The following is a 23,126-nucleotide window of genomic DNA, read 5'->3' as shown; positions in this document are numbered from 1 at the left end:
CGGCAGCCTAGATCATGACATACTGTCCTGTCATCGCCTGTGATTTTGTCTGTCCCCACACAGCCATGTATGCTCGGCAAGGACAAGGGCTGTCTGGGAGCAAGATGGGAGCGAGGTATATAAGGGAACAAGGTTGCTGGGTTCTGTTGTATTGTCTCACAGACGCCCACCCCATTCTTCCCCTTCCAGTTTGGCTCAGAATTGGGGGGGAGCAGCCCTCGTAGGCTTGGAACTGCCAGAAGGACAAATCCGGCTATAGTCTAGTAGCCCAAGATTAGGTCACTGGGGGACAAGATCCTGTTGGCCAGGAATGTGAGTTCAAGTCAATACTCTTAAGCTAATATCACAATAAAGGAAGTTGTGTTGTGATGATAAACCCTCTCCCAGACAATAGCTGAGCTTGTACTGCCCATAAATTCTTGCCCCATCCAGGTAGGGTAGGTGGAGGTGAGCTGGAGTGAATCACGAAGCCATCAGCAGATTCTCAGCCTGTTGGAATGTGTTGGTAATGAGCTTTGGAAATTGCTTATCTTGGGTTTTATTCACGCTTCTGAGCAATGTAATCGTGAGGCTGAATTTCTGTTCCTCATGCACTGGGCTGCAAAAATTCAGTTCTTGTTTTCTTGCCAGGTAGGTGTAGTTTATGGGATCTGAATCTAATTCCTGTTATGAAGAATTGTTCAGTTAATAAAGTATATCTCAGATCTCATGTAGTAAAATTAACAGAGGAAACTTTTTGTGATAAACGCATTGAGGGTTTTCTGTGGAATTTAATTATTGAGACTCTAACACAGGAATTAGGAGTCAGTACAGCGAACCCCTGAGGATCATTTACTCATCAGTGACTTCAGTTTGTATGGTATTTAAAAGTTTACAAAGCACTTTCCTGTATATTCTTCATGGTTTACAGATATTTTCAGATCATCCCATCTTAAAATGATGAGAGGTGCATTGTTATTTTTGCCCTTACAGATTAAGACACTGGCTCAAGAGGTTAGGTGATTTGATCCACATTCCGCAGTCTGGTGGGGATTCACAGCTGTGTCACTTCTGTGCTTCAGTGTCTGCACCTGTAAGTGAATCTGTTTCTCATCAGGATGTGATGAGGATTGGATGGGGTTATGTATGTAAAGGGCTTAGAACATGCCTAGCATATGGTAATGGTTTAGTAAGTGCTATGGGTTGTTGTGACAGTAACGATGACAGAGTTTTCTGATTCCCTGAATCCGGTGTAATTTTTTTGGACGCCACAGCTGCCACCAGTGTGTTAGCTCTGAGCTGAAAAACTCACATCCTGGCTACACAAGTGGGGCTCCCGGAAGGCAGCAGGGCCTCACCCGGGAGCCTGTTAGGAATACACCATCTGAGATCCCACTCCGGACCTGCAGAACCAGACTCTGTATTTTAATAAACTCTGCAGACCTTCGTAAGCTGCCCAAAGTCGGAGAAGCCGTCGCTCCCTCCCAGGGAGACCCTGGCCTCACAGTCTTGATGGGTTGTATTTCATCTGTTTTAAGATGAACTTTTTATCTTAAGATGTTTACATTTTAACATCTTAGTTTTATGGGCGGCATTTTTCTTCCTTAACAGAACATTAAATACTAATTTAACTTTCAGTTGATGCAGTCTTAATTTTAGGGAGAAATAGTGTATTCTGCTGTCGTTTTTATTTGTCTTTTCTCCTTCCGTGTTTTTCTGTGTCTGATGCTCTATATCTGACTCAGGCTCACGGTAGATAAACATGCAGCTTCTGCTTAGTGGAGAGACTGTCACCTGGTCACTTTATAAGTTATGATTTCCAGTCCTAGTTTTGTGACAGTGAATACCTCTGGTTATCCCAGAAGTTATGTGAAAGTCAACTTAAGAAAAGGATTTAATTCACTTTTAATGAAAACACACACACATCGGAGGAAAAGAATGCTGGGCCGTGACTGCCTGGGAGTTGGAAGTCGTCATTCCAGATCGAAGCCGGCCTTCCCTGTGGCTCAGGCATGGATGTCCAGACGGAGTCATCCTTGTGCTGGCCACACACGTAGCATCCGCACCGTCCTGTAGCCTTTTGATTTCCGGAGCAGGGATGCAGACTGTGGCCAGGTTTTCCTCTTATTAGTCATGGGCCTGTGTGAACAGAGGCATGTCTCTCCAGGAGTGACACCGAATTGAGCAGCATCCTGGTGTTTGCAAATCAGGTGCACCCGTGACCTGTGCTCCTGGTCTTGTGTTGTCGGCCAGCTGAACGAGCAGCCTGCCTTGTCGTGAACTGCTTCGTGGAGAACGTACAGCAAGCTTTTTCTACGGAATGAGAGACACACAGGGGAACTAATGGGGGAAGATGGCCCCAGATCATAAGTGTTCTACTATAACTACCTCGTACATGTCTCACATGTGCTGTGATCATGGGCAAGTGGCCAGTCATCGGATTTCTGCTCTCCTTTTATAGACCAGTATTAGTGTAGGTTCCGTTCTCCAAGTTCACATTAATTCTCAGGAACTTTACTTCCCACACGTCCAGCATTCTGCGTGGGAAGCCATATATCCGTGGCCTATAGTTTCTTGGCAGCCTGGGGACACCCGTAGTTTCACTGATGGCTCTTTTCCATAAATGTCCCCCCGTGACCAAGTATGTTCATTCCCTGCCAATCCCTCAGCCTTCTCTCTGGAAGAAAAACGGTACAAGACAGGGAAGTAAGGCCGAAAAGAAGAAAAGAGAGCAGAATCAGGCTGTCACTTGTTCCACAGGCTCTGGGACCAGGAAAGGCAACCGTAGTCTTGTGGCTTGAGAGGCTTGACAAGAGAAAGCATGTTCAAAGCAGTCGCTTCCAGGCAGTTGGAAGGTGGGGTTGTGTGAGCGATTTTTCTGCGGGGGGAAGGTGTTGGAAATGCTGTGGACTGCTCCAGGCTACGGCTCACCTGGAATGTGTCCAGCAGGAAAAAGCTGAGGCTTGATTGAGCAAAATATTACGGTTCAGACATTGACGACATCTGCCTATGTACCTGGCAAGAAGAGTCACGTAGAAGGCGGTCATGCAAAGGGAAACTGAAGGAGCCCAGAAAGACCCAGGGTTCTGCCCTCTGTGCCGCACCCTCAACCGTAGGGCTTTCTACATCGTAGGTGTTTTAAAATTCAAACTGAAAATTTTAGTTTTTTTTTAAATTAAAGAGATAATGGATAAAGAGTCTGACTGAACCTCCTTGTGGTTGAAAGGAACCGGCCTGCAGCAGTCCTATTGGCTGAGTGTGGGGTCCGGGAACTTCTGCCTCCTGCCCTGGGCCTCGTGTCCTTCCAGAAGTGACACCACCTCTCTCCGCCTAGTTCATTCCTGGCCTGGGCCTCCCTTCAGCGTCCAGCCTTGGGCTGGTCTCCTGGCCTCACACAGGAAGGTTCCCTCTCATTTCCCGTCCTGCCCTGGGTCTTGCCATGCCCTCGCCTGCCTCACATTGTCCTTCCTTCTTTTGTGCTCATCCACTCGGCTTCAGGCACAACGTGCATGGGGTCCTCCAGCTTCCCTTCCGCAGTGTGGCCTGTTCTGTGCATTTCTTTTAACTTTCTCACCAGGGCAAAATTTGCCCAGCAGAACTTTTTCTCAAGACATTTTTCTGCCATTTCTGCATTTTTGTTCGACCTCTTGTGAATAGAGCCCAGACCTCGGTATTGATGAGGCTGAAGGAACGGTCTCCCACCCCTCCAGCACCTGAAGCACGCTCACCTTTCCACCTCATTCACACGCCCTGGGTCCACTGTCCCTGTGGCCTCCTGGCCTATCTTTTTGCCTTCCAGAGCCTCTCTGTGGCAGCAAGCTCGTCACCCAAAGACATTGAACAGCTCTCTTGGCTTTCTCTTACCTCTTGTACCCCGTAAAGTTTTCCCAAAGGCGGTCACGGATCTGTCACAACTGTCGTTTTCTTGGGCTCCGTTCCCTTTCTCAGTGGGACTTGCTGGCACGTATTGGGAGTGCAGGGCCTTTGGAGCATGTGCGTCACCTCCTTTACCAGGACCATTTTCCAGATTGGTTGAGACGTGCTTTCACCTTGGCTTAAATTCAGAGAGCTTCCTAGCAGTGGCTTGTTCAGAGATCCCAGGAGAAGGCAGTGCTTTCCATCCATGTTGCAGCCCTCAAAGGACACTAAGGCTATGCCCCAGGACTGTACCAGAAGCCACACCCATGACTCAGCAAGTGTTTGTTTGTTTGTTTGTTTGTTTACTTAAGAGAGAGAGAGAGAGAGAGAACACGAGGGTGTGTGTGCAAGGGGGGAGGGGCAGAGGGAGAAGGAGAGAACCTCAAGCAGGCCCCAGTGCAGAGCCCAATGCAGGGCGACATCTCGGAGCACGTGGGGGTGGGGGGCCGCGGGCCCCCCTGTGCGTGGAGCTCCGGCCGTCTCCACTCTCCCGAGCTTCTGTCTGACATCATGAGCGTCTCGGAGTCAGCCGTGGACACACTGAAGAAGCTTCGTAGGTTGGGATGCCTTCTCTCCAGAGCAGTCCAGGGAAGACGGAAGCCACTGAGGAAACTGGAGTTTTCTTGCCTCTGAAAGCTTTATTTGCTGGCTGGGACTCATCAGTTAATTAGAATTCCTTCTAGTCGCAATGGTCTGTAAGAAGTCGACAGTTTTTATGATAGGATTTATTTACTGTTTTATGGGAGGTTGCTTTGAGCAGCCACACTGGCAAGCAGCAGAGCCCTAATGAAAGGAGAGCTCCCACTCATTTACTTTAGAGACACCTCCAGACCTATTAACAGACAAACATAATGAAAACATCAACCCATACTCCATTTTTTAACAACCTGCTTGGCATGCCTGGATTACTTTAATAGTGTTTAAAGTAAAAGCTTCAATGCTAGTACTTTAACAACCCTTAAAAAAAACTCAACTAAAATGCTCTTACCCTACTTATCGTCGCCATCAGGTAATCCTGGATCTCAGCTCCACCAGTGTGAGCTGGAAAGGTAACAGGCAGTGGAATAGAGGGGAGAATGGAGGAGAGAAGGGGGGAGGGGGACCCCAAGAGAAAAGGTGGAGAAGGGAGGATGCAGGTGACAAATGGTGCAGCCTTGTCACCTGGCCTCCTTCGTGAGGGGCAGGCAGACGCTGGGCAGGAGGCCAGCCTGTGACCGGGGACATGGGAGCAGGAAACTGCTGGAATTGCAAAGGAGGGGCGGGCAGAGACGGGCCTGGGCTGTGCTTCTGGTCCTGGATGGGGCACTTACACTCCTCTGTGTTCACAAACCTCTTTGTGAACACTTTTTCCCCTGAGGACCACTGCCCTTGCACACTTAACGTTTGCACAGAAGGGGGATTCCTTCTGCTGTGTTTGTTCTCAGGTCAAGTCTCTTCCTTTTCTTTCAGAATCTTTAATACTATTGACGGGGCGCCTGGGTGGCTCAGTCGGTTAAGTGTCCGACTTTGGCTCAGGTCATGACCTTGCAGTTTGTGAGTTTGACCCCAGGTCGGGCTGTGTGCCGACAGCTCAGAGCCTGGAGCCTGCTTCGGATTCTGTGTCCCCTTCTCTCTCTCTGCCCCTCTCCTGCTCTTGCTCTGTCTCTGTCTCAAAGATAAATAACAATTAAAATAAATAAATAAATAAACAAACATTAAAAAAATACTACTGTTTTTCTTCCTGAAAGCATTGTTATAAGCACGGCACAGTAGGAAAAGACACACCAGGGAATTATTACTCCCTGGGGCCTAAAGAGTCCTTCAGCATCCCTTGTATTAGGACAAAGTCTTTCCTGTCTTTCTCTTTCCTGTTTTTTGTTTGGTTCCATTTAAACACTTGAATTTGAAGAATATTCAAAGGGCAAAAATACCACTTACGTTTCCCCTACCCTAAAGCAGTCAACTGCTTTTATTTTTCTGTGTTCCTGTCTAGTTTCTATTAAGAGTACTTCTTGAGTTTCCATTTTTAATGGCTTCCTGACATTTCATTAAAAAATTTTTTTAACGTTCATTCATTTTTCAGAGATGGAGAGAGATAGACTACGAGTGGGGGAAGGGCAGAGGGAGGGAGACACAGAACCGAAGCAGGCTCCAGGCTCCGAGCCGTCGGCACAGAGCCCGACGCGGGGCTTGACCTCACAAACTTACCTGGTTTGTGAGGCGGTAACCTGTCACCACCTACCCGGTATGGTCCGCCTTGTCCCCCTCATCTCCTTTCCCCTGAGCACCCTCTCAGCAGGCTCTGGACACTGGGTGTTTTATGAATCAGCGTCCTATTGCATCAGCCAGATGTGGTGTTCGGTCGGCTCTCCCGCGAGTTAGCAAAATTTGCCCGAGTCATTCTGCAGGAATGTTTATGCCTCGCTTCCAAGAAAACTTGTAGGTTGTGGCAAGAGGCCGAGTAGCTCACAAAGCTGGCTACAAGCCTTTGAGTAGCAGTGGGACCACACTTAGCAGGCTTTTGTTTCTCAGCACTTACAATCTTGCATTTGCCTCGCCTTCTCTCTGGAAGGTTGCTCTGGTGGGGATGGTTAGAGCCAGGTTCGTGTCGCATGAAGGAGAAGTAATGCCTGTCAAAGAGTGTAGAAAACCAAAGTATATACGTGTCTGTGGACGGAGGGAACTAACTCATGGTTCTAGTTCATTTCTCATGAGAAAAACTGTGAACCAGCATGATAGTTCTTAATTTACACTTCAAAATCTGTATTACTTTCTCTAGCAGTCACCAGGACTTGAGTTGGAGGTTTCTAAAAAAAGAGAGTCCAGAACCCCTCACTCCTACTTGAGTTATTTCCACGTCAGTGAGTATTCTCGTGTAGCCCATCCCCGAAACGTCTTTGCAGGCGGGGAGCTCACTGAGATTTACCTCTGTTCCGTCCTTGCTCTAATTAGAGATTGAGGTGGGCTCTCTTTCTGTAACCCCTGCTCCTTGGCCTCTCTGACCAGAGTCATGGTAAAATAAAAGAAGCCCACTGGCTCCTTCGTGCCCTTTTTTGTTGCTTTTCACTATGACATTTTCCTAAGATAAACCTTTTTTCTGGCTCTTGGTTTTCAGTTGAGACAGTGGATGGAAGCCTCAACAGCTCTGATTGGGAGGGGCAGAAGGACTTGTGCATGGCCTAGTGCGGGTTCCTCCGTAGTGTATCTGTGTTCCTGGCGGTGATGGTGGCGGCAGCCAAGTTAAAGCAGTGTTTGCACAAGAAAAACCTGAAAATTCAGGTCTGGGTATGGTGAAAAGTAGAGCAACACAAAACAGAAGAAAAGCAGAAGTTGGAGATTAGTGAAAAAAGAAGTGGACAAGGAAAGGTGGCATGAAGAAAAATGAGAAAAGTAAATGAAAGTGAGGGCGTGCAAAAAATACGTGAATCCAGTCAAAATTTAATATGATAATGGGACGATCAGCGAGAAGGCAAAATAACTGTGTGTAGCTGCTAATCAGTAGGGGAAGTCGTCCCAGGAGATTCATGCCTCAGTACTGCCAGACCCCTTCTTCTTCCTTGTCCAGAAAACCAGATCACCCTTTGGCCTACTGCGGGCCATTTGATGTGTCTTCTCTCCTTTCCCCGCCTCACAAACAAAGGCTAGATCCAAGCCATCTGAAGGTGAGGACCATGCCTTGAACTTGTGTCCACTGGTGAGGGCCATGTTGGCTGGGCCAGAGTGCCCACATATTCAGTCAAACATAGGCTAGATGTTGCTATAAAGATATTTTGTAAATGTGATTAGTTTAACTTCTATAATCCGTTGGCTTTAAGTACAGGAGATTTTTCTCAATCCCCTGGGAAGGCTTCATCCAATCAATTGAAAGGCCTTAACAGCAGAACTGAGGTTCCCACCCTTAGCTCCTGCTGCAGATTTCAGACGTATCAGCGCCCTCAATCACACAGGCCTGTCCCTCAAAATAAATGTCTTTACGTGTATATAACCTATGAGGTCTCTCTCTCTGGTGGGATCCTGCCTGATGCATCCCCAAAACTTTACTTGTACTTACAGTTTGTATCATGGTATCTTGTGTTTTCTTTCTTTCTTTTTTTTTTTTTTTTAATTTTTTTTTAATGTTTATTTTTTTGGGGAGAGAGAGAGACACAGAGACAGAGTGTGAGCAGAGGAGGGGCAGAGAGAGAGAGGGAGACACAGAATCCGCAGCAGGTTCCAGGCTCCGAGCTGTAGGCACAGAGCCCGACGCGGGGCTCAAACCCATGAACAATGAGATCATGACCTGAGCCGAAGTCAGACGCTTAACTGACTGAGCCCCCCAGGTGCTCCTGTGGTTTAATTTTAGAGAGAGAGAGAGGAAAAGAGCAAGTGGGGGGGGGGGGGGGGAGGAGAGGGGGAGAGAGAAAATCCCAAGCAGTCTCCACACTCAGCTCAGAGCTGGACACGGGGCTCGGTCCCATGATCCTGAGATCATGACCTGAGCCGAAATCAAGAATCAGATGCTCAACAGGTTGAGCCCCCCAGGTGCCCGCAAACCAGATTTTAAACTAACAGGGGTCTAGTGTTTGTTGCTCTGTATGAGTTTTTGGAATCTTTCAACCACTCGGGGCTTTTCTTTGTCCGTGTGTCTTGAGAATTTCGCCACAGAATGGAGGAAGTGCTGATGGCTGAACTGACGAATGTTCGTTGAGGCACGGACACGCCGGAGTGGGGCAGGCTTTCACTCTTCCAACGGGCGTGCAGCTTGCCACCTGTTCCCAAGGAACTGATTGTCAGCTCAGTATGACCAACTCAAGCACCTCTTTCTGCCACTGTGATTATCAGTTGTAATTGTTATTGAGAATATTAGCATCAAGACCACAGATGTCACTAAGGACCCGGGTGGAGTGGAGCTTAACCACAAAATTAAGCACTCTGAGCTGCAAAATGCCCTCGTGTGAACCTTTGGCTCAGTGCTGAGTGCAGCTGAATGACTGCTTAGGACCATTTGTTTTCTCTGGTTTCGGCTTCTGGGTAAAGACTCAAACTTAGAGAATCTACCTCAGAAAATCCAGATGGGGCAGAGAGAAGGATTTAGGAAGAGAAGATACTAAAACTCTTTCCCTCTTCCCATTTGTTCAACTAATGAAGAGTAAGTGATGAGACACAGATGGTCATTTTGGAGAACGTGTGGGAACTGGAGGAGAGTGTGGCTGCCCCCGCCCCCCGTGTGGTACCATAGTGTGGAGAATCCCTCTAAGGCTTTATTTAGTCGGGGTCACTGTTAGCTCACATACTTACAGATCAAAAATTACTACTCGTGGGTGGCTCACTTTTGGGGTGTTTTGAAGCCCTTCGGAAGTCAGCTGAACACAGTATTTAGAGGAAGACAGCAGAGGCGAAAAGCATTGCAAGTGGCAGGTAGCGTCCATATTTGCATCCTTTACAGTCTGAGTGCTGTAGGGACACAGCACTCCTTGTCCCTTGACGAGCACTCCTTGAGGCTGTTTGGGATGTTGACCTGGACCCCGGGGGAGGGCGAAGGAGAGTGTGCAGAGCTCTCGCCTGGCTGCCTTGCACAGCATTCCTGAGCTCACAGGGTGCAGGAATGCTACAGCAAATGCTTTTAGGCAGCCTGGGGAGGGGACCCAAAGCCACCCTTCCGGCCCTGAGAGCTGGGTGAGGAGGGAGAGGAAGGCGGGGGAGTCCTTTCAACAATCGGTTTCTTGACAGTTCCGGACATTACTCTGGACCTTTTGTGTAGCGTTGCCTCCTTGTTGCTGCCCCCTCCCCACTTAAAAGCTTCGCTACCAGAAGCGAAGAGGGGTAAAACTTGTTGGCATTTGAGTAAACTGAATCAGTTAATTTGGTCTCCTTAGCAGTCCAGCTGAACATTTGGTAGGATGATTTCAAACGGATAGGAAACCTGGTGAGACAGCGAGATAGCCCAGCAGACTAGCGGCGCCTTGCAAGGGTGACGCCATCAAGTGTTGGAGAGGTTGCCGAGAGCGACGGGGACCCACATACACTGCCGGAGGCAATGAGCACGGGTACAACCCCCCTGGAAAGCACCTAGCATCATCCAGTCGAGTCGAAGCTCTGTGTGCCGTAGGACAGCCGCTCTCCTCTTGGATGCGTGCCCCACGGGCCAGGAGCAAGAATGTTCCCAAATATTTGTGAGCAGTAGGTTGGATTAGTAAACTGTGATTTTATATGTCAACAGGGGAGGCCAGACCGCAGCTGCACACAACACAGGTAAAGCTCAAAAGCATCGAGTGGAGTGAAGGAAGCAAGTCACAAAAGAACGCACAGCGTGAGTCCGTTTTGAAGAGGAAGATAGGCAAAACGCAGCTCTGCTTCAGGAACATAAACATAGATGGCAAATCTTAAAAGTAGAGAAATAGTTACTACAAAAATCTGGATGTTTGCCTCCAGGAGGGAGGGAGGAGGACGCAGCCAGGAAGACCAGCATGGTAGTGTTGGCAGGTGGGGGCGAGGTGTGCTTTGTAATTCTTCTCTAAACCACGTGTGTAGGTTCATGCACATCTTTGTTTGTTTACCGCCCCCTCCCCCCCCCCCCCCCCCCCCCCACAAAACTAGATGGAAAGCAGTTCTTTCAAACAGAGTTCCTCAGGCATGCCTAAATGGTACTTGCCCTTCGTGGGTGGCTCTTTTTGGTTCTTTGGCCCCAGCCCCTTTCTGGTCCCTTCCAGCACCGCCGTGGTGGTCCAAGCACCCCTAGGGACCTGAGACACCGGTGTTTTCTCCCTCAGCAGCTGATGCAGTGATGGAGGTAGAGGAAACAAATCTGCTTCCTCGCTCAACCTTGTGGGTGACTCTGAAGTCTGGAAAGTAGTGATGTTGCAGAGTCCCTGGAGGAGGAGGAGGAGGAAGGACAGCAGGGGCGGGCTCTAGCCTCCAGTTCCTGAGCGGGGAGAGCCTAGCCCAGACCTCGCGGGGCTGCCTAGAGGCCAAACAAGCCTCCTCCTTGGCCAGAGGGCCTGGCGAAGCCCTGTGATGAAAGCTTTCCTCTGCCACAGGGACATCCTCTCAACAGGACAACAGACTGTCCTTCCAAGGGAAGGACAGGATTTGCTCCAGAGCAAAAGAGGTGGGGTAGGGTGGGCCACTTGTGTGAGCCTGTTCCTGGGGGCCGGGTGGGTGCACGTGCCTGGTGTGCCTCTGGGCGTGTGGGCAGGACTGCGATTTCCGCAGCAGAGCGCTCCGTCCTCCCCTCCGGCTGGGGACTGGGGGCCAGCAAGGCTGCCCAGGGAAGGGCTGTGAGCCATGCAGGCGCACTCGGCGGCTTCTTAACGGAAGGTAGACGTGGCCTAGCTGTCAGGCAGGAGCATCTGTCTTCACTGTGCTCTGTGTGAGAGAAACCAGTCAGGAAAAAGGAACTGGAGACTTCACAGTAATTCTAGCAGTCTGACCAGCAAAGACCCAGGGGGAAATCTGACGGCCTTCCCCCTCCCCCCCCCCACCCCCCCACCCCCCATCTGCCTTCTGACAGCTGAATTGCCCAAGGTGAAGATATCCTGGGATGGAGACTCAACTGGCCGTGGCCTCCTGGATCACGCATGCATGTGCTTATGCGTCCCTGCTCATTCCAAAAGCCGTGAGAGGTCGAGGCTGTGCAAAGAAAGGCCAAGTAACGCAGATGGCCAATCTGACGTCTGACCTGAACGCACGAGAGCTTGCCTCTTGCTTTGCAGTCCACATTTGCAGAAGATTCCAGGGCCCCACCTTGCAAACAACACCGGTTCTAAGCTGCATTTCATCAAAGGATGTCATTTTTATGAACTCATTAAAAGCTGGACAGGGCTGGGCTTGCAGGCGGGCAAAGCTTGGAGGATGACTCTTCAGTTCTTTTCATGGCTCCAGTCGTAGCGTCCAGATCTCAGGCTAATATGTGGAAGGTCCTTCTTGTGCTTTCCCACCAGTGCCCTGCTCGCTCTTCTCTCCCTTCCCTTCACCCTGTCCCCCTTCTCCAAAGCTGCGAGTGACACATAGCTTTTAGGGTAGGGAACGGAAGACAGTGGAGATTGACGCATAACATGGGAGCTTGATTGCAGCTCTGGAAAAAGCGAGTTGGTATTTGACCCTCTCACAAAATATTCTCTTTTCAGGATCTGTTTATATGTTACAGTTTTGTCACGCAAAACCTGTGAAACACATGTAGAATGAAAATACTATTCTGGAGCTTTGGAGAGTATTTTGGGATTGTGCTCCAAAGGAGTCAGCTTGAAAGTGATGGCAAGAACGTTGTTTCTCCAGAGGACTCATCTGTGTGCTGCCCCATTTTCTCCATTTAGGAAGGAATAGTGTCTCCGAGCGACCTTGACCTTGTCATGTCAGATGGCCTGGGCATGCGGTATGCGTTCATCGGACCCCTAGAAACTATGCATCTCAATGCAGAAGGTACGCTTTGCTTCCGTAGGGCTAAGATGGGAGTTCTGTGCTGTTTAGCGTTTTTAGGGGTTTTGTAAACAGTACAGTTTTGCCTTTTTGTTTTTAAACAACTGGACAGAAACAGTATCATATGAAGGAGACGGCGGCCAGCCCTGGTAATTCACAGACGGGGGCTGCGACAGATCGTAGTGTCCTGAGATGTCAGTCCACATGGTATCCATGAACCCCAGGGCTCTGCGCGGCAGAGGGCACTCAGGCGGGAAGGAAGAGAAAGACAGATACGTGTGGTCATGGAGACTTTGCCACGTTACCCAGAAAGTTGTGTTCTCCTGAGAAGGATGATGCGGCTGTTTACAGAGGCAAGGAGAACAGATAGGGAAATGCCGTACGTCTCTCCTGCCTAAATCTGAGCAACTTCTAAGTGTGACATTTGGAGCTGGAGGTTTCCCGCCAGGAGGCTGGGAAGCCAGGGGGGAGGCGCCTCTGCAGGGGAGGGGGCTGCGCTGGGCACGGGCGGTGCTCGGGCCAGGCCAGTCACCCCGACTTCAGAAGCCGACTGAAGCCGACTTCAGAGGGTCTGGGGAAGTAGGGCCGAGCCCACGATCTAGTGACTCTTAACAGGAAGATAGATTGAGAAAGGTGAGAAGCTTCCAAGAATGAAACTGTCAGCCACACTTCAAGTCAATCAGAAACAAGACGCCATTCGGAAAACAAGCACTGAAACCTACACTAGACTGAAACAAAATAAGTTTAAAATGCTATGAATAAAAATCTAGGCAAATATCACCTAAATGTCATCAGTACCTGCTATCTCTTAGTGTTGAAATTACAGGTAACTTTTATTACCTCTTTGCCTTTCTGTGTTGTTATAGTTTTCATACATAATTATTGCCATGTTATTTTAATATTTATATTATACCTGTAAAACGTATGTAGGGAGAGAAAGGAAGTGTTGTATTTAGCTCCAACGGTCCACACTTAATTGAAATACTGAGAAACTGGAACTTATCCAGAAGAAGGTGAGTGGAGAAGTGTGTGTGTACGTGCGTGGGTGTCTTTTGTGGGCGTGGACGTGGCAGACAGACAGGTTTGGGCTCAGCACATGGCAGGAAGTTTCTAGTTCCTGGGGCTGACGTTGAGGGAGAGGGCCATGCTGCGCATGGTGAATAGAGCAGTTGGGGCTGGTTGCCCACCTGGCAGGATGTTTAGATACTGAGCAGAGATGCCTGTAATGAAGCTGGAAATCAGGAGTCTGTTTGACTGAGGTTTTGTGATTCCACGATGTTTTGGTAATGCTTCAGTTTTCACCACCGTAATTTTTTTTTTTATAAGCCTCTAGCTTTTATTTATTTTTTATTTTATTATTTTTTTTATTTTTTTTTCAATATATGAAATTTATTGTCAAATTGGTTTCCATACAACACCCAGTGCTCATCCCAAAAGGTGCCCTCCTCAATACCCATCCCCACCCTGCCCTCTCTCCCACCCCCCATCTACCCTCAGTTTGTTCTCAGTTTTTAAGAGTCTCTTATGCTTTGGCTCTCTCCCACTCTAACCTCTTTTTTTTTTTTTCTTCCCCTCCCCCATGGGTTTCTGTTAAGTTTCTCAGGATCCACATAAGAGTGAAACCATATGGTATCTGTCTTTCTCTGTATGGCTTATTTCACTTAGCATCACACTCTCCAGTTCCATCCACGTTGCTACCACCGTAATTAATGAAGTATGACTTCCAGTGAATATGTTGGGGCAGTTTCGCCAGACGTAATCTTGCAGGTGCGCATACGGTGCCTTGCGGGTCGTGCAGATGGGGTTCAATACCTGACTTGACTCTTCCTTAAATGAGCGTGGCTGAGAGCCGCTGCAGGAACAGGGAACTCTGTCCTAGCACGAGCATCTTACTTTTGTGGCAGGAGGACAGTTGAACACAGGAGGATAATGTAAAGAAAGAGGCCTCTTTCTTTAAAAGTGAAACGAGGGTTTTGAAGTATCATTAAAATAAAGTCTGGGAGAATTTCAAATGCTTTTTCAGCCGGCACCTTAAAGGTGGCAAACATATTTAAACACTTGGCATGCGTATCAACACGGCTTGATAACTGCCATGTTTTTCTCTGTAATTTTCTTTTCTTCAGAATAATAAGATAACTCAGGTATCATGAGAAATCAATAGGGAGACAGCTGAGAACAGCTTTGACTCTCAGACAAATAGAAACAGAAGCCAATGAAACCAGAAACTCAAGAACCAAATAGTGTGGCAGACAGGAAGGAGGCCCGTAACAATTTTTCAAACAAAGCAGATATGATAAGAAAACCTAATTGGCTTAATATGATAATGGTGGACGGATGTAGTTTTCAACTTCAGAGCATTCCAAAGACCAGAGTTAGAGTGTTATAAGATCTGGCTTGTAACCAATGGAAATGTTCATTATTCTTCATAGTGTCATCCAGAATATATCAAGATTGGACGGAGAGGGTTCTTTTTTTCTGATGTCGTTTTCCTAAAGCCAGCATCTCAGGTTAAGGCTGGTTATTAGTCTTAAAGCTACAGTTTATCTAGAAGTGGTAAAAATATTTTAGGATTTGTCTTTAATAGCACCTAAAAAATAGGAGGCCACCTTGCCTACTTTGCCTTTTGGCTGAATTTTAAAAGCCACCCTCAGGGGCGCCTGGGTGGCGCAGTCGGTTAAGCGTCCGACTTCAGCCAGGTCACGATCTCGCGGCCCGTGAGTTCGAGCCCCACGTCAGGCTCTGGGCTGATGGCTCGGAGCCTGGAGCCTGTTTCCGATTCTGTGTCTCCCTCTCTCTCTGCCCCTCCCCCGTTCATGCTCTGTCTCTCTCTGTCCCAAAAATAAATAAAAAACGTTGAAAAAAAAAAAAAATTTAAAAGCCACCCTCAGCAAGGACAGACTCTCTGAAGAGGGGGTCTGGTCAGCGGAGCCAGTCAGCCTGGGTTCCTACCTGATTTCTCAGCTAACTAGCCTAGGGGCACCTGGGTGGCTCAGTCAGTTAAGCATCAGCTCAGGTCATGATCTCGCGGTTTGTGAGTTCGAGCCCCACGTCGGGCTCTGTGCTGACAGCTCAGAGCCTGGAGCCGGCTTCGGATTCTGTGTCTCCCTCTCTCTCTGCCCCTCCCCCGCTAAGCACTCTGACAGTCTTTCTGTCTCAAAAATTAAACAAAACAAAACAAAACACCATTAAGCTAACCAGCCTCTTGCAAGCGAGTACCACCCCCCCCCCCAATCAAATGGGCCTGGCAGCAGGGACTCCTTTCAGGGGTGCTGTGAGGATGAAGCCAGATGGAAATGTTTGTCTCGATGGCTGACACAGATGAGGTCCCTTAATCAGTATTCTGCTCATACGGTGTTTTGTCTTGTTTTTTAATTCACTACTCTTCCAGTTTTTTTTTTCCCTTTTTAACTCTCCCCAAAAGATTCACAAGTGCATGAGGAAAAAATACAGAATGAATACAGATTAGGGCATTTTTGCAATAGAATAGTGACATCTCCAGACTTCCACCGTTTGGTTGGTTTCTTTGCTAAGCTTTCAGACTACTGGGTCAGCGAAGAGAACTGCCCCATTTGATAGCAGCTTTTTGGGTGCCTCATGACTTGACTTCTACCTGGAGAATGACTGTCTGAGAATCGGCAGGCCCCAGAAATCACCTCCAGTTGAAGCCAATGTTTACCATCCTGCCTTGTAAAATTTCCTGCTGTGTAGAGATGCTTGTCTTTTTTTTAAATTTATTATTTAAAAAAAATTTTTTTTTTCAACGTTTTTAATTTATTTTTGGGACAGAGAGAGACAGAGCATGAACGGGGGAGGGGCAGAGAGAGAGGGAGACACAGAATCGGAAACAGGCTCCAGGCTCCGAGCCATCAGCCCAGAGCCCGACGCGGGGCTCGAACTCACGGTCTGTGAGATCGTGACCTGAGCTGAAGTCGGACGCTTAACTGACTGCGCCACCCAGGCGCCCCAAAATTTATTATTTTTTTACTTGAGGTGCTTACTTGCTGGGTTTGGCTCATTTACACAGGGCTGTTAGTTTCAGTGAAACAGGTGAACTGCTGGAGTTAAGGGGCCCCAGGTAGGTTTCTGTCTCCACCCGCCTCCCTGACCTCAGGTGAGGTCTCACTCAGGTGGGAGTTAGATGATGTTGCTCTGTGCTTTGGGGCCTTTTTGATCTTCCTTAATAAGTTCTGTGAAACTCTGCCTCTTAAAAGCAGGTGAATTCACGTAGGTGTGGGTTCATACGTCGGTGCGGGTTCATACGCTGTGTGAAAACCAGACTCCTCTGGTGTGGGTAGCGGTCAGGGCTCTCCAAGAAACTGAACACCCAGAGCCCGTCTCAGTAGCTGCCGCCGCGGGTGACAGTAGGACCGTGTGCCTGCTGGCTGTTGCATAAATGCAAACAGAGGAAGGCGCTCTCTCTCTCCACCCACCTTGGCTTATGTTGAAGGTTCAAGAAAGCACCTTGTCTTGCCCTTGTGGGCTCACAGCTGAAGAATTCCAACTTAGAAAGCAGCAAGCCACGCTGACTCTAATCTCATGAGAATCACGTCTTTCCCCCACTTTTTCTTATTCCATATAAGCATCTCTTAAGAAATCAGGTTCAAAATCCTCCAAAAAGCTAAGCTCGAGAGAGTTTGGGGAAGTATATTGTTGAACAGGACAGAGGGCAAGGACGTGGAGGAGAGAAAATGCAGGCGAAGGCCCGAGTTCGTAGTAATGTAAGGGAAGGCTGGACTAGAAGGACAGAAGGTGAAATGGTTTCTTTTCCTCCCCATTTCCAGTGAAATTAGTATTATGGGATAATTGCCACGCACCTCCTTTCATAGTGTAGAGAAGCCAAAGTTATTGGTGGAAATGGAGTAAAAACGCTCCTTTTAATACTTGTGTCGTAGAAGAGGACAGATTGCAAACAACAGTAGCAGTGATCAGTGTCCTGGGACGTTGCAGGTCGTGACTGTAAGTCACCACGAACTTGCATCTTGGGTAAGGGGCGAGCCCTCCCAGGGGTGTCCAGCTTCTCTGCAGGTGGTGGGGGACGGTCTGCAGGCACGCGCCCTATTCGGTCCTTACCTTCACCACAAACAACGGGGCTGTTTGTCCCAAGAGCCCGAGGGCCTGTTACAGAAAGCATTTTTATATTAGTAAGAGTGAAATTTTCAGTGGTTTCCTGAACAGTACGGAGGAAGTTATGCATTGTGCGACAAGGATTTTTACTATCTTGTATTCTAGTTTGAAGAAATAAGTGCCCTTTAAAATGACAGATTTTACAAAAGGGAGAGGGAAAAAAGTTCTAGAAAGCCCTTGGGAGACTAAAATGACTTCGCAGGGACAGGGAAAGGTGAACACTTATTCAGCAGATGTAAAGTAATCTAGACGTGAGGCACAGTATGTGCACTGGGCCCTGTGGGTTACTGCTCACACAGGGTGGGGGGTGGAATTGGCCCCTGAGAGCCTCTGCTTCCATTCCAGGCGGGCAGTCCTCAGCTACAGGAATTTTTCCCGTTTTCTTCTCATTTGGTATCTTTACACCTGACTTGATTCTAGTGTCTCTGCCCCACCAAAAGGAACACACTGTATTCGCGTCTAGATTTTATCACCTTTAGTTCGAATAAATAAACAAATGGATAAAGTGAAGCAGATATTTAATTTTCAAAAGGAAATAAATGCACGGGTTGTTTTCTGTGTTCCAGAAATGCCATGCCATTCAAGATGGCTAGCCAGTGTAGGACATTTAGGAGCCTCCCTGAATCCCAACTGTCAAGTTATGCTTACGTCAAAGGAGACAAAACTCCTTATTTTTATTCGAAACCCCTTATTTTGCAACGACAGTATCTACCACTTAATTATAGGTGCTAATGTCAGAAAAGTTGGTATGCTTGAAATGTGTACCCTTGAAAACAGCTTCTCTTCTAAGAGCAAATTGGGTTTAACTTTAGCTGTCTGAAAGAGAAAGGAAACCATTTGAGCCAAGATGGACCCCCAGTGAATTGAGGCTTTCACGTCAGTGTAGCCGCACCAAAACCAGACCCCCAAGGAAGCTGTTAAGAGTGTCGGGCGGTGGTCGTTTTTATTTGAACTTAATCAGACACACTTTTCGTGGCGTGGGTGGGAGCCACGCTCTGGGATCTCTGCAAAATCCACAGTTGCATCTGTTCCCTTGCTCTGTCTTCCGCCTGACTCGCCGACCACTGAGTCTGGTTCTGGAAAATGTCGGAAATGGGCCAGAGGCGGAATAGCAGGCGGCTCAGCGCCTGGCCTCGGCGGGGCCCGGGCCGGGAGACGCCTCCCGGTCCACGTACCTGGGACCGGCCTGGGACCTGACGCGTGTCCCGGCGCACGTCCCCGCACCGGCCCGGCCGCAGGTGCCCGCGGGGCGGGGCGCGGGCCGAGCTGGCCGTTTGCCTGCAGCTCGCCGCCGCCGCCGCCGCCGCCGCCGGGCAGAGCGCAGAGCGGGTCCCGGCAAGCCCGCCCCGTGTCGGGAGGCCGCGCAGCTTGCCTGGGGCTTCCTCCCGGGGCCCCTCTGCCTCTGACGGGAAATGGCAGCTGCGGCCTCAGCCAGCCCGCGCTGCTTCTCCCTCTCCCCCTCCCCTCCGGGATAAGCCTCTTCTTCCTGGGTTTCTCCACCAGAATCCCAGGGTCGCGTCTTAGCCCCTGAGACCCAGGCTTCCCGAGGGCCCCAGAGCCGCAGGAGCAGGTGCAGAGCAGCGCCGCCAGGGGACAGATGCCGCCCGGGGCTCGGGGTGGCCGGGCGCCCGTCCACTGGCCAGAGCGGAAGCGGGCGCGCCCGCGGAGCCTGCCGCTCAGGTCGATGCAGCCTGTGCCCAAGAACCCGCCACCTTGCAGACTCCCAGCAAAGTGGTAACTAGGACTCAGGGAGTAAGTGCGAGACGGGGGCGGATTTAGGGAGCGTTGACACCTTTGGTTCTTAGAAAATGAATTCGAGGGGCGCCTGGGGGGCCCAGTCGGCTGAGCGTCCGACTTCGGCTCAGGTCGTGATCTCACGGTCCGTGGGTTCGAGCCCCGCGTCGGGCTCTGTGCTGATGCCTCGGAGCCTGGAGCCCGTTTCGGATTCTGTGTCTCCCTCTCTCTGCCCCTCCCCCACTCATGCTCCGTCTCTCTCTGTCTCTCACTGATAACAAATAAACGTCAAAAAAATTTTTTAAATGCATTCGAGCCATTCACAGAAGTAACCTTACAGACACATTGTTGGAGACCTTTTTGGTGACAATGGAACCGAACGTGATATTCTACAAATCAGTGCAGGAGCACAGGCCAACCCAAAAGTCTGTAAGAGGCGCTGACAGAGGCCCGAGGGCCCCGTCACTTTTCAGGGTTTTAAGATCTGATGGAAAGCTTGAATAGTGACATCGGTGAGGACGCTCGTTCCCTGGGGCCAGCTGACTGCGGTGGGCGTCCCCCTGCACTTTTTCTTCATCCACAGGAGAAGAACCTAAGCCTGAGCTAGGGTGAGACCCTCTGAATAGATTTCTTCATCTGGAGTTTTATAGCGTTCTTGCTGATATTGTGGGTTCTTGCTTTCGTGATTTCAGGTATGTTAAGCTACTGTGACAGATACAGTGAAGGCATGAAACATGTCCTAAAGACTTTTGGACCCATTCCAGAGTTTTCCGGGGCCACTGTTGAAAAAGTTAACCAGGTACGTAGACCCCTTGGAGAGACTCGTGCAGGCCGAGAGGAAGCCCTGTGCCACAGGTGAGGTTTTATTTGTAGCCGGGCTTGGCCTTGGATCCCGGTGGTTCCTCACTCCTGACTTGGCGTCCACGGTCCCGTCGCAGTCACGGGAGACCTTAGAGCAGTGTGACCGATGAACTGGTGGCTCATCTGAATGGTCTCAGAGGAGCTGCAGGCCTCTTTGGATTCGGAAAGTTTATGTTAATTGAGGGGTTACTAAGCCGCTTTTGTTTTTAAGAGCAAATGCTCAGTTTGAATAACTAGGAACCGTTACTCTCCTGGTACGTTAGTTCCTCTGCACGCTCTGGGATTTTTTGTCTTGTCTTCTCTCTTCCTTTTCCCAGGCCATGTGTCTGAAGGTTCCCGCGGATCCGGAGCATTTAGCTGCCAGACGGCGGTGGAGGGACGAATGTCTTCAGAGACTCGCCCAGCTGAAAAGGCAGATGCCGTCCCAGTAAGAGCTTCCTGTGAAGCCACCGGCCTTCCTTACCGGGAGTCCCGTTCGGTGGAGTCACCAGCACCCAACCCCACCGGTCAGGACCAGTGGGGAGCCGGGCAGTCTTCGTGGAGACCCGGGGCCTGGCCACAGCAGCGGGGCCGATCGTGTCCCCGCCTCGGGTTCCCGGCACACTGGGCCCGAGGGCTGGTCACTCCCCGCCACCTGGGCAAGCAAGGGAGCAAACCGTCTGAGGATCTTCACCTTTTATTTTTAGTGTGATTCCGTATTTTAATCTGTAGCAAAGTATTTTCGTAATTATCGTCAAATCTGCTTCTGAGTACTCCGTGGCCCTGAGGCAACTGCCTTCATTTTGCTAGTGCTTATTCTGAATAAAGGTTTTTGATTGCATAAAGACGTCTTTTTTCTTCCGGTCTTTCTGAGAAAGACCAGTGTTTGATTCTAAAACGATTGACTTATTTCTTAGTGACCATGACGAGTGAGTGAGCAAACACTTTGTCGTGGTGCCTTCGTCAGCCGCTCAGTAAAAATCCACCGTCTGGGGCCAGTGTTTCCCAAAGTGGATTCTACGGTGAGTGCCCTGGGGCTCTATGGTGAGATGTGTTTGGGAAACTCCTCCGACTGCCCCACCCTTGGGCACTCACAGGTCTATAGGACACTAAAGTCTCCAAAATTCTACAGTAAATACAGCTGTTTCACCCAACACTCCATTATCTTCTTGGATGTGGAGTCTTGTTCTAGCACCAGTTCCCCAAATACTCTAGCAAATAGCAGTCCAAGTACCCCCCACCCTGCATGAGGCCAGCACATCACAATAACTTGGATCACAGGATGCCACTGCAGGGCTCCCCGGCAGCTCCCCACCCAGTGACCCTCCAGCCTTTCAAGTTCGGGTGACCAGCTTCCCAGCTTCACCTGGGAAGTAGGGAGACACCTTTTCAAGGCTGGGGTGGTATTCGAACCAGCGTCCCCAGTCAGGAACCGTGTGGGGGTTGTTCTTCTGGCTCGGGGTGCACAGACACTCACCGGTCACATTCGTTTATGTCATAACGTCTTTTGAGCAGCCGTGAGGCTTCGGGCATCAGGCAGGTAGTGTCTGCCTTGCAGAAGTTTACTGTGAGACAGCAAGATGCTAGAATGAAATAGGATAGGGCCAGAGGATCATATACAAAGGACATCGTAACTAACTGCCTCCCGCTGTACCCTGGAAGGCCTCGCAGGAGACAGCCTCTGAGTCCGGTCTTGAGTAGCAAGGAAGAGTCAGCTAGCCTTCCTGGGAGAGGCGGCAGGGTGGAGAAGGGTGCTGGGTGCCCCAGGAAGGTGGGATGGTTCCCTGAAGCCCGAAAGAGAGCTCTGGGGAGAGGAGCTGGGGCTGGGGCCGGATCCACATGGGAAAGAGTGCCGAGCTCAAAGCAATGTGTGGACCTCCCCTAAAGCAACACAGAGCCTAAGCGGTCTGTAGGTTCTGAGTGGCCCTGTCATATTGGGATTTCAGAAAGTCCCACCTGACAACAGAAGGGACTGAGCTGCAGGTGGGGCCTGTTGTGGTCTAGGTGGGGGCTGACAAGGCAGTGAATTCGGAAGGTCTCCTGGGGGTGGGGCTGACGATCATCAGTGATGCCCTGAGAAAGACGACACCGGACTTCCTGAGTCGTCCGCTCTGGCAACTGTGCAGATTTTGATGCCGTCGTAGAAGATGAGGAAATTAGGAAGGAGGGGCAGGAGATCTGAATGTTCCAGATATTGAACTTCACTGAAAAAGGGAATGTGGCAAGACACGGAGGAAGTCTTCAACTTGGAAAAGGCTCGTTCTCTTCATCAGATTAAGTTTTAGGTACTCGTCAAACCCTGATGACTCAACCGCTCACTCTGTGACCCACTGGCAGGTTGTTTCGTTGAGCAAGTCAAGGCCCTGCTTCTTCCTACAGCTTCTGGCTCCCGCTCCTTTCCCTTCCACACGCTCCGTCTCGTCTTCTCGGAATTGCTGCGCTATTATCAGGGCCAGCCTGGTTCCTTCTCTCATGAGCCCATGGAGGCCGCCATGGTCTCTGGACCCAGGTTTGGGATCCCTGCTAAGAAGATGACGTCGCTGGGGGATGTGGGGTGTCGGTGGATGTCATACACGGCCTGTTGGTTTCACGGCATCGACGGGCCGTCGCAATTAAAGAAAAACGGGCCCAGGGAGGCCATGCAGCCTAATGGTGCGGGCCAGTACGAGGGAGCGAGGCCGGAGCTTCCTGGTGGTCCCCGTGGTGGTTTGGGCGTGGAAGACGCAAGTGGGGGCGGTGTGGGGGCACGTTCACGTATGTGTTTCAATTCTGTTTTCCCACGTGTGCTGTTCTTGGGACACGTGCAGCAGAAGTACACCCGGCCCAGGCCTGTAGCTGTCACAGTGCGCAATGTATGGCGAGGAGGGTCAACGCGAGAGACCGGTCGCGACAGCGTCGAGAGAGCCAGTGTGTCGATTCCCACGTGAGGGCTGAAAACGTTACAATTTCCAAATTGAGAGCAGCGGAGAGCGTGCTTGCGGTCTGGGAGGAAGGCAGGAAGGCAGGCCTGGAAACCGCGGACGGAGCTAGGACTTGATCCGAAGGGGAACCGAAGGGACGACCCGGTATGTGAGCACAAGCCAAGCCCTCCGGCCTCTCAGGGAGACATTGTAGGGCTTCCAAACGAGCAGCCTCTGCCTTTCAGTTTGTCGTCGTGG

The 23,126-nt window shown here is 49.9% G+C and overlaps 1 protein-coding gene across 5 annotated transcripts in view; it reads left to right on the top strand.

Moving 5' to 3' along the window:
* CRYL1 (crystallin lambda 1) overlaps nucleotides 1-20,813 on the top strand; it is a 132,159-nt gene extending 111,346 nt beyond the window's left edge. For all 5 annotated transcript variants that reach the window (XM_042920640.1, XM_042917532.1, XM_042918202.1 and 2 more), the window contains exons 6-8: nucleotides 12,168-12,273; nucleotides 19,821-19,927; nucleotides 20,307-20,813. In XM_042920640.1, the coding sequence (XP_042776574.1) occupies nucleotides 12,168-12,273; nucleotides 19,821-19,927; nucleotides 20,307-20,420 (327 nt within the window). In that variant the 3' untranslated portion in view covers nucleotides 20,421-20,813. The remainder of the gene's footprint in view (nucleotides 1-12,167; nucleotides 12,274-19,820; nucleotides 19,928-20,306) is intronic.
* The last annotated feature ends 2,313 nt before the right edge of the window (nucleotides 20,814-23,126 follow it).

The sequence above is a fragment of the Panthera leo genome, chromosome A1, assembly GCF_018350215.1.
Source record: "Panthera leo isolate Ple1 chromosome A1, P.leo_Ple1_pat1.1, whole genome shotgun sequence".
Classification (NCBI taxonomy): Eukaryota; Metazoa; Chordata; class Mammalia; order Carnivora; family Felidae; genus Panthera; species Panthera leo.
The sequence above is the reverse complement of the archived record's forward strand: the minus strand, read 5'-3'. Positions and strand labels throughout refer to the sequence as shown.